The following is an 11,865-nucleotide window of genomic DNA, read 5'->3' on the forward strand; positions in this document are numbered from 1 at the left end:
TGAACAAGAACAACAGGATGATTATTAAAATACATTTTTATTTGTGTATCAAGGGTTCATGCCCTTACATTTTGTACATAACCAACTGAAATATAAAAGTGTGTTACATATATTCCAAAATCAATCGATCGCAATGCTGTCTTGATAAGTCATATCATTGCACAGCAAAACAATTTTAACCCCTAATACAAATATAAATGCTATGATCTTAAAAAAAACAAACAAAAACAAACAAACAAACAAACAAAGACAACATGTCATTATGAAATACAAAAGTCTTGGTGTACACTCAAAATCACATTTTGGGATACAGATATAGCTTAAGTGTGTCTTACATCCACAGCATAATGGAATGCAATATAATATAATAATTAGCTTACATGTGTAAATGTTATCACAAGGTAAAATCTATTCACTTCAGAGTCCCATATCAAAGAAAATGTTTGGTTGCAGCATCCTAAACTATCCAACCAGTAAGACATACTGTTTGTCCCAAAGTTCAGTTGTTTTGTTTTCATTTCTGAATGGGAGAAGTTTAGATTCCTGCTAACAATACAGCAGGAGCAACAAACTAACTCCTTAAACTTCACTGACAAGCAGCAGCCATTTGCAGAAGTATCTCTTAGCTAACCAAAAACAGAACAAGAGACACAGACCTAGACATCACTTAGAATCTCCAATAAGCAAACTCTGCTTATTTGCTTTAATGCCATTAGCTCTATAAGCTAAATTTGACATCCAGTGTCTTACGTTCTAACTTTGATCCTTACAGCTTCAGCTTATATCACCTACTAAGTTACAAATTGTACGTTATAAGGAACTTCACTGCTCATTCTTAACTCGCATTGTGGCTCTCAGATGGTAGCGTTTGTGCTTCATTGTTAGACCATACTCTGGGGTCAGGTCTAGCTGGTCTCCAGGCAAAGCTTGAAAGTTTAGGTTTTGAATGAGAATAGCCAAGAAGAGGAAGACTTCATTTCGTGCAATGACCTCGCCAATGCAGCGTCGCTTTCCCAAGCCAAAAGTCATCACCTTCTCTCCCTCTACCTTGTTGACCTCAGTGCCATCAGCATTCAGGAAACGTTCTGGCTTGAAGGAAAATGGATCTTCCCACAGCTCCCTGAAAGGTTCAGAAAATAAAGGAATAAAAAATATTGTACTAACAGGCTTGAAAGCTTACAAATCTCTAGGCAGGGATGCATTTGGGGAAGGAAATGAAGGCTACTATTGTCTTTCTTTACAACTATCCATAAAATGGCCTGGTGAAAGACATGTTACCGTATTTCTGTAGTATAGGGTAGCTTTGAATATGAGACAGTTTACATCAGTTTACATTCGTTTTGGCAAAGTAAAAATGTAGCAAAGGAAACCTACGGGTCATGATTGATCTGCCACTGATTGATGAAGACACAGGTGTCTTTGGGGATGAAGTAGCCATTCAGTGATGTGTCTTTTGTGGTGCTAAAAAACAACAAAGTGTCAATTCATTGCATAATGACAGGTTTTTACATTTATTTTTATGACTGTAAAAGCCTTGTTTTGTGTCCATCTTTTTGTTGTTCTGTGACACTTAGCAGGTCATTAACACCTATATCCTTGTACTTTCTTACTACAAAATGAATGAATCTCACCAGTGCGGGATTGTGAAGGGCAAGTATGAAGAATGGCGAAAGAGTTCCAGGATGTAGGCTTCAAGAAGGGGCAAGTTGTTCCGATCAGAGAAAACAGGCATACGATCGAGACCTACTTTTTCCTCTGAAAATGAAAAGAGATCACAAAATATTAACACATGAGAAGATGAAGATGGACACTGACTCTGTCAGTGATTACCGAATTACAGTTAACCATTCATCTTTGAGAGCAACAAGATGTGTTGCACTTTCTTATCATTTAGTTGTTCTTTTATTAAAAATCTATAATGCAAGAGAAATACAATACATCCAAAAGAAACTATACGCACTCATTTCTTCAAAAAGCCTGTTCTGGATCTCTGGGTAAGCCACAAAGTACATCAGTGACCATGACAGAGCAGTGGAGATGGTGTCAAAACCTAGGAGAGACACAAAAGTTCTGTCAGAATACTTTTTTCCCCCCAAGTTATGTTGCTTTATGATTATATCCCTTAACACAAAGAAAAAAAATTCTCCTACCAGCTCCAAAGAGATCATTGACGATTCCAACAATCTTCTCATCTGACATCTGGATATTTGCATTCTCATCCAGCTTTCTGTCCTCGCAGTGATCTATGAGGGAGTCTGTGATGTCACGGATGTTGTCCTAAAAGTAGATTAAAGGACCATCTAAATTAATGTCTGTAATTTCTGCAAAGTACAATGAGCTAAATAATATTGTATAGTGTGAGGCGTACCTTGTCAAAGGTGGCATAGTGCTCGGTGACAAGCTTTTGAACAAACTTGCTGAAGCGAGCATTGAGGCTCACAAATTTTTTCATTTTTGTGCTGGGCAGGTACTGAAGAAGGGGGATGAAGTCTGCTGGGTTGCCACTGCCCACAACCTTGACAAAATCATCACTGAGGTTCACTAAGCTAACCAGCTCATCGTCGTGGTGGTCATAGCGCCGGCCAAAGCACATGCCACAGATGACATTGGCAACAGAGACGACGACGTAGCGGAAGGGGTCAAAGCTGCCTTTGGTCTTCATGACAGTGTTGAGCTCTTTGATCAGATACTCAGCCTCTTTGCTGATATGTTCCTCCAGGGCACATGAGTACTCTGGGGTTGTGCCCTCTAAGTTGGAAAAAGAGCGCAGAGCACTGTAGGCCAGCTTTCTGCGGGCACGCCAAATGCCAGCTTGGTCTGTACTGAAAGACAGACTCTTGCCATCATTGATGTAGCGAAAGCTGTAGAGGTCAGGTCTGCCTGCAAACTCATCCCCTTGTTTGATGAGAGCCTGTCGAACTGTTTCATTACCACTTAAAACAACCACAGGACGCATGCCAATCTGGATCTGGAAGACGTCACCGTAGCGTTTGCTCATAGAAGTGAGACTCAGGTAGGGTCTTTTTCCCAGCTCTAACAAATTCCCAATGATAGGGAGGGACTTTGGGCCAGGGAGTTGCTGAAGCCCTTCGGGAATCTTGTTTTGTGCATTCTTAATAATCAGGTAGACCAGACACGCTGTTGTCACAGCCACCAAAACATGTGATACTGACAGTGCTCCAATGAATGGCAGTATCATTAGTGCCATGATGACGTTTTTCTGGCTTCAACCTGTAAATTAAATAGCAGGTGCATTAGAGCAGTGTAGACAATGAGAGAGAGAGAGAGAAATAAGTGTTACGCAACATGTAGAAAACATTCACCATAAAGTTTGAAGTAACTGAGAACTGTGACATGTATTTGCGTGTATCTATTTGGCTTTTTATTTTTAAAAGCACACCAGCACTTATTACAGGCAGTCTATGCAAAGTAGTGGCCTATGTGTATAGGTATAAGTTAATTACTACATTCTATGATTCAGGTGAAAATACTAAGTAATGCATCAAAGTTATTCTAGCAGAAATAATCTCCATTTTGCACTTCTCTTTTCTTCCAGCTAATAAGTCAGTAAGTCTATAAATCAGTCTGCTGCATTCTTGCCATTTTGTATATGCATGTTTTAAGCTTACCTTTGTTGAACTGATGCAGGAGGAACGGCACTGTGATCCTTGGAGTAGTTTTTCCGAAGTGCATGTAAAGTGTTTGGAAGAGTTGTTTTGAGTTCACACTCTTGATGTCCCTAAAATCGGCAATGGACTCCTGCTTTATACTGTGCTCCACAGCTTGATTGGTTACTGTTTGTGACGTACCCTGCCCCCTCTCCCTCCCTTTTTTGTCATGAATGAACTTAGTACAGAAAAAATGGTGCGTGCCTGCGTGCGTGCGTGCGTGAGTGTGTGTGTGTGTGTGTGTGTGTGTTCTGGAAAAAAACACCTAAGAAATGCAAAGAGGAGTCATCATGTCTTTATCATTTATATGAGTTTTATATTTTTTGTTTAGGGCCACATAGGGCATAATAATTATTTTATAACTTCCACAACTGTAGGACGGTTTTTAATCTGTGATTACATTGTGCCTTGTGCCAACTTTTTTCGGACTGATTTAGCTTGTTTTTCGAGTGTCACAGTCTGAGCGGTAAAAATACTGTTCTTATTCTCATTGCCAATGATTGCAGGCTGTTGCATCTCCGTGATTCTTGCCCAAGCACTCAGTGATGTGTCAGCAATTCCTTCGACCAACTTATAACCCGCTGTGACGTTAGTGCAACTTGTATCGATAATTTAGGGCAGCTTGTTACTAGCGTGATGTGAAATTGATTTTACTGGCCAAGAATGGACAGCGCAATGAGTCGAAAATCACCTACATCATTACAGCGCAGTTTTGCATGAAAAATGTATCCCCTAAAGATGATAACTTATTGAACTGCAGAAGGACCTCGTCATGTTTAAAACATTTGGAGTTAGAACGGAAGTTTGTGACAACCCCCCAGTTGTAACCTCCCAGACGGCTTTAAGTCCTGATAAAACAGTCAGATGCCATTGCGTGCTTGTACCTGTTAGTTCTCCGTTGGAGTTAAAGATTGACCAGTTGCGTGAGAGCACAGTGATCAAACCCTCACCTCTCCTTTGAAGGGGATGCTGGAGGGGAGGGAGAGAGGGAAGGAGGGAGGGAGGGAGGGAGGGAGAGCAGTTAGGCTGCACTGCTCGAGCGCTGGGATAGATACGTTCAGTATTCATATCTTATTGTCACCACTTTTATTCTTTCAGTATATAATTAGGGCTTAACAACCGCATTTTAATAATAACTTCATTTGAGAAGTGAAGCTTTTTAAAGTTGCTCCCACCCTGCAAGTGTAGAAGTATACTGATTAATTATTTCCCTTAGTCTTTACTATTATACGTCTGCATGAGATTTGTTATAAAGAAAAACTTGTAGAATTAAGTGTTAATACGATTTAAAAGTCTGAACTCTTAAACTATCCTCCTTGTTTCTGAGCAAGAACCCCGCAACACCAAACTGCACTTTACATTTCACTGATCTTCAGTTTGTATGATCACGGATGTCAACATGTGTTACTATAAAGTTCTCAGGGACATATGATCAGAATATAGATGACCTTTTTCAACATGACCTTTAATAATTGTATACGTTTGCTTTGATAATCAACTTACTAGTTGTGTTTTTAACGTACAATCACGATGTCATCAAAGCAGTTTAACGTTTATTCAACAGATAGATATACAAATGCATTTTATTTTTTAGGCCTGTGTATTAGTGCTGATTAGTTAATTATACGAAACATGTAATATTCTGAATATTTGATCAACTACGACGTGATTGGAGGCAAATGTTGATTTTAATGCAGCAATAAGTTCTTCAAAAAGTTAATTTTCTCTGAAAGTCCGTGTGATTTGTATTTACCCGGAGCTTTGGAAAGATTCTGAAAATGATATTGAAAAATTGTTTTCAGTCCATCGTGGGTTCCGAATTCTTATTACAGCCACAGCAATGCAAAGATGATGAACTAAAGAGTTGGGCCGTGTTGGCTGTTATCATTATTATTATTGTGAGGGAACAAAAACTCAGACAATCGCCATTTCTCAGAAAATTGATCAAAACAGTAGATCAAAAATGTCCATGATCGCATCATTTTTTAAGCAGCACTGGTAAAACATTAAAAATGACCAATCAAAGCACGGCGTTCACCAACGCAGCCTTTCAAATAGTGTTGCTCTGGAAAAATCCTGATCAGAAGTGTCAGTTATAATCCGGGCTTTAAACTTTAACCAAGCCTGGTTACACATTTCATTTCACTTCATTTTATTCATTATTATGCAGAGTGACATGAAAAATCGCTGCGTTACATCCTCGAAATTTCTACTCAGCCTTAATTTAGAGTGCTCTGACCACCATACAACGTAAATAGCAGAAAAGAGAGAAAGGTATCATGGGCAAATGTATTTTAATGTGTTTTGCCCGTGATATAGACATTTTTAAGCCTAAAGACATTAACTCCATCAACTGACTGTGGGTGGAAAATTAATTTTTAAAAATGAAATCTATTCTTTGGTTGTGGAAGTATCCCGTTCGCTCTAATAGGGTGTAGCACATAACCACAGTGTATTTATTAATTGATTTATTTGCCTGTTCTCTTTTCTATTTTTTTTTCTTATTAAGCTGAAAAAACTCACCAATAACTTTAAACTATCACATAAATCAATAAATCAATAAATACATAAATAAAGGCAAAACTTTTCTTTGTTCATCTGGGGCGAAAAATCGGCGAAGCTGAGCTTTGTCATGCTCCTCCGGGACGCGAGTGCAGATTCTCCAGAGACTCTATGCAGTGCGCCACGGCGCTGCGCCTCTGGTGCTGCAGGTTGCGTGAGAAGCGGAGCTGCCGTCCAAAGGGGAGGGTCTCGGTCTTCTGGACAATCCTAAATCTGCTTGGTCAAGTCACGCGAAGGCAACAGCCTCTGGAAAAGACACAAGGGTTTTAAACTTGCAGAACAAAGGGCGCAGACACTTTTTTCTCCACCCTGCTTGGGCACGAAGGTGCACATATTTGCGCGCTATAGCTTCTGTAAATGCGAGGATCTTGGGGCTTTGGAGTCATGCAATCTGCCACTCAGGCTTCATTCACTGCAGTCATGCAACACCGTGGGGCCATTCCGAGCTGCCACACAGGCGAGAATCCACCTAAACCAGGCAAAGAAAGTTACGAAAACTGAAACTTAGGAACAAGGTGAACCAGTCACCCTTTCTGTCACGCAGCAGGTCCCAGAGGTTTTGCAAGGATAAGAACACGGTGAATGGAGTCCCTAGGCAAAACTTTTAAGTAATTTTAACCAAAGAGGTCACTGCAGTAAAAAGGGCTTTTAGATCTGTGATCCTGTGTGGTAATCTTTAAATATTTTCTTTAATATGTAAAGAAACGTAACTGCACAATGATCTGTTAAAGTTAATTTTCTTATTACAACGAAGAAGCTCTATTTTTATTCACAATGTTTTAAAATATGTCAAGTTTTTTACTTGCCCTACATACTGGTTGTAACAATATATTTTGTATCATTATCATAACACCATAAATAAATTATAAAACAGGTTTATAATGCAGTTATGGAGAAAAAAGATTATTTTTACCTTCCATTAAAACCTTACAAATGCCATACAGTTGCAAGATTTTGCCAAGCTGAGTGAGTGGGTAAGGAAGAAACAGAAACACATCTTTCAGCAGTGTCAGAATTCAACGATATGAAAGGAATAAAAATGAACTTTGATGCAGTCCAGTGAACCTAAGTAAATCCAAAATCTGGAACAGCATTGGACTATCCCTTTGGCATTATATACACCACTTGAAGTGTTTCCGAATCAAACGGATCACATTTCAATTGTTGCATTTGTAAGTTGTGTGATGGGTGTCAATAAGCCCCAGGGATAAAACTGAACCCGATTTGAGATGAATGCGACTGAGATTGTGTGCGGACATGTGCCTGACATGGGAGCCTTTACAGAGAATACTGTGTTTACAGTGGCTGCAGGAGCATCTGTCACATCACAACAGGTGAGTGGTATTCAACAACTGTAAATGCCACAAACTCGGGGAGCAGGTGAGGAAAGATGTGGGAGCATTGATGTGAGTCACAGGAGAGTTTCTGTGGTGAGGTGCACATTCTTAAAAGGATTAAAGAGATTATTTGCTACTACAGGAAGCAATCAGCTGTGCTACTGTATAGATCCTAAGCTGTGTGTACAAATGACCAAAGAGATCACAGTGATAGGCTCGACATTGGCCTGAAGGTGTTTGGTGTTAGTTTGCAAGTGTGTCCATTTCAGAGTAGTAGGACTGCGAGTAGAAAAAACAAGAAAAAAATGTTTTGCCCTCTGCCATATACCTCTCAACGAATTCTTGGACATAAAAGCTGGTGTAATGACTGTGAAGGTTGGTAAGTTTCTACTCACGCAAAGGTTGTCACGCACACACCTTGAGAGCAGGTGTGTACTGCCTAAGTGTGTGAGCGTGGTTCTTTGCATACCAGTGTTGTGAGGAGGTTGTTTTTTTTCTGTGTGGTAGTTTCGTGATTTAGAATCAGCTGAGAAATAAAACACACCACTCTGGTTCTTATAATGCTATAATTAAAAAAAACCCTCTATAAAATAATAATGATGAATGATATTTATTAGATGATAATAATCCACACGAACGACTAAAATCTCATACAATACTTGCTTAAACCATCTGATAATCAGTCAACCCAAGTTTTGCTGCATAAAACAGTGGAGGTATACCTGGTCTAGGATAGCTGTACTGACAGCTGTACAGTACCTCAAGGGAAATAAAACAGAAAATAGGAATTTCCCTTCAATGATCTTGAAGGAAGAATCTTGTTTAATTCTTATCACCTTTGTCTGTGGAGTTTCCCTTGTAACTCTTGTCAACAACAGGTCTCTTTTTCATGGGTCTATTGATTAGTTATGGCACCTGTTTAGTGTTGCTCTTACATTAAATTGTGGCTCAATAGCTGATTTTGAAAATTTTGCCCAAAATTGAGCAACACATACAATAATATTCTAAATCTTAGTGTATTCGACTATTGCGATTTGAGCCCCGGGGCTTTACATTTCCCATGTCTTTCATCACCATTTCTTTTTTTTTCATCTTTGGAAAGATTCTTTCCGAGCCACATCAGAGGATGCAATCATTTTCATTTTCACAGCAGTACTTCTCATGATTAGTAACCTGAGTTTCATGTGTGAAATCACTGTGTGCCCTTCTAATGCTTATTCAGCTTCTCCTTTAATTGTGAATTCAAAAGGCAAACCTCAAAGTAACACAAATGTACAGCACGTTTACTATAAATGAGATCAAAGCTCGACCAGTAGGACATCAGCAAACAGCCTCCTGGCCTTGCGTGTGCCCCATCGAGCAAAGCTTAATAGGATTATTTTGGGCTGCAGGTCATGACACCGCACAGGAATGTTGCCTATGACCTAATACAAATTTGCCGCATAGGTATTAATATGAAGCTAAACCCGCAAGTTTGCATCAAACACTCCACAGGCTATCATGAGCCATATTTAGCATTAGCTCATGCCTCACAAAACTGCATTTATGCTTTATCATATCATCTGTTGCATTTGATATGATCAAAGGTCTTCAGCTAATATGACAGCTTAATAATGTAGAGAAGAATTCCTGCTCAACTTCTCTTAACAACATAATAACACACAAAGCATGCTTACCTGTGTGTTTAATGAGCATACAATGTACCATCCTTTGCTGCACGCAAGGTGTAAAAGTTATTTTTGTCACATTAGATTTCTACAGCTCCCCTGCGCATGTTAAATGTTTATGACTATCTATTGAGCAATGCATCATATTTGATTATGCAAGTAGCTTATTTATTACACAGTGTTTTATTCATCCCTTTTAGAGTCTTTGTTTTAGTTACAGATCCCATTTGATTTTTTTCCACTGTATTTTAGGGATGTGTGTACCATGACACTTGTAATTTGGAGACTGGAAAGAAACAATTTTAAAATGAAATTATATACACCTGTCAAGTGAAAAGTGAAGATTAATATTCCATCACTATTCTGAATGTGAGAATGTTCTGATTTTGATACAGGTCAGTTAAAGAGTGACCCTGCTGTCACCCAGTGAAATTGCTGTTTCGTCAAAACCCAAGTCAAGCAACTAAACATGCATAATATGTCCTTTGGTGCTGATGCCTTGAAGAACACACCACTGTTCTGCTTGAAAGGATGGTAAGATTTATGTAAATGCAAAAATAGCAGGAAAAGTGGTGGTGGACTTATTTTGAAGCCTAGTGCTTTTGTTTCACTTTGTTTTAACTTTAAGTTTAAGCACTACAAAATACTTGATTATGTTTAGAATCCTGGTTTGAGTTAACAACATGCCCACAAATCATAACTCTGCATGTTAAAATGATACTTAAGGCTTCTTAGTTCATTAAAATGTGCTCACATGAGGTCCTGAACAAATGCCCATTTTGGATAAGTTTTTGAATAAGTTGCTGCAGTCAGAAGAACTGTTAGTGTAACAACGATTACAGCCAAGGAATGAGGTTTTGCTTAGAGGTGATAAATCTTGTTGATTAGCACATATTATATATACCAGTATTACTCAGGTTTTAGGAGCATTCACTAAACATGGACACGACACATTAGGAAAATGCATATGGATTTGTCACTGCAGTAATTTTGCAATATATGGCCTCCTTCCCATTTTCACCATCACCCCTATATGCTACAGAAAAACAAACTAGCCAACATTTTGGAAGGCTGGCACTAATATGCTCACCAAAAACAAAAAACAAAGAAAAAAAAAACATATTCAATGCTGTAAGGGGAAACCCTAAACATAATGAAAAGCTGGGATATCTGCAGGGTCGTGCACCTGCTGCACTCCATCAAACAGTAATATTTAGATGTGAATTTTTTGTCTGCACAATTTTAAAAGTGAAAAGTGTAGTTTTTTAGCATTGAATGTGAAAATAGTGGGAGGAGGTTTTATGTCATGTTCTTGCAATATAAAATAATTCACCTGAATGACACAACAATATGACTTTTGCTACCAGCACAAATGTGACCTGAATAAACAGAACAGCTAGGAGATGGTGGTGGTGGTGGTGAAGCATTGTTGTTTTTGGTTGATTTGAATTACACACTGTAGAGCACACAGTGCAGTTGTGTTGTAATTTCGACTGTTTTTGTGAAATACACCAAATTCACCAGATTTTCAGGTTGATATTACAATAAAACTATCTAACGTACACGCTGTTCATTGTATTTATAATCAGTGTTAAACTAATGCTAAAGTTTAACATTCAAAGCTCTAAGAACTGAAAACATATATCTCACTTATTAAAAATCTATAGTACTAAATGTTCTCTCCCTTTAAAGTGATCTTAGGACAATTCAGAAGTGATAAAACTGCAGTTTATCTAAAGGCCAATGACTAGAGCAAGTGATTACACCATTTTAGAGGACACAAACTCAAGTTAATCTTTTAGGTCAAAAAAAGAAGGCAGAACCAAAAGATAACAAGTCAGGGAGGTCATCGAAATGTGCTGTCTTTCACACGCAACCATAAACACTTTGCATTGTCCCTGGGGGAAAAAAAATCCCTTCTCACATGAATTGTGTGTGTCTGCGTTTGCATGCCGAGGAGGCAAAGATTTTATGTGAGTAAGGGTGTGTATGTAGAGGTGGTGTGTGTGTGTGTGGGGGGGGGGGAATCACCTTCCCTTCCTCACCGGGCGTAAATACCACATTAGTAACTGAGCTAATGGTTGATGATGTCCCCTCCCTCCTATCCCCATAACTCTCCTCTGTCCTTATGCAAGACAGTATACTGGCGAGTTGTGGCAGGAACAATAGTTGCGTGCGGAAATATCTCGGTCATTCATCTTTCTGTCACCTCTTCCTGAGCGGAGCACGAAGGTGTCATAACTGAAGGAACAGGCAAAGAGAGAGAGCGATCATAAAGCAAAAAAAACGCTTGAGATCGCGTGTCTGGGTAGAGTCATGACCCGCGCTGCAAAAAGTAAACAAAAACACAACATAAAAAAAGAGAAACCTAAAACTAAACAAATAAATACATACACACGCACAAATATATATATATAAACTTGCCCCCACCTGGCCCTGAATTATCTGAATTCAATCAGATAAAGACAGAGAGTAGTCTATTAGACTCTTTTGCACTACCACCACACACATGACACAAATGACAGCAAATGATCACTGCATACTTCCACACTTTAGTCCCTGGATCCAGAAACATATTTGGATGTGAATCAGTTAATTGTATTCTGCTGAGGTAATCTAGATAATGTCTTC

General features: G+C 38.9%; 1 protein-coding gene across 1 annotated transcript; it reads right to left on the minus strand.

Moving 5' to 3' along the window:
* Positions 1–23: 23 nt before the first annotated feature.
* On the minus strand, positions 24–3,740 carry cyp1a (cytochrome P450, family 1, subfamily A). Its single transcript, NM_001279489.1, is given in 7 exon segments — positions 24–1,120; positions 1,375–1,461; positions 1,632–1,755; positions 1,961–2,050; positions 2,151–2,277; positions 2,369–3,231; positions 3,630–3,740. Coding segments are annotated over 6 exon segments (1,566 nt in total). The 5' UTR covers positions 3,209–3,231; positions 3,630–3,740; the 3' UTR covers positions 24–822.
* Positions 3,741–11,865: the final 8,125 nt, after the last annotated feature.

The sequence above is a fragment of the Oreochromis niloticus genome, linkage group LG1 (assembly GCF_001858045.2).
Source record: "Oreochromis niloticus isolate F11D_XX linkage group LG1, O_niloticus_UMD_NMBU, whole genome shotgun sequence".
NCBI lineage: Eukaryota > Metazoa > Chordata > Actinopteri > Cichliformes > Cichlidae > Oreochromis > Oreochromis niloticus.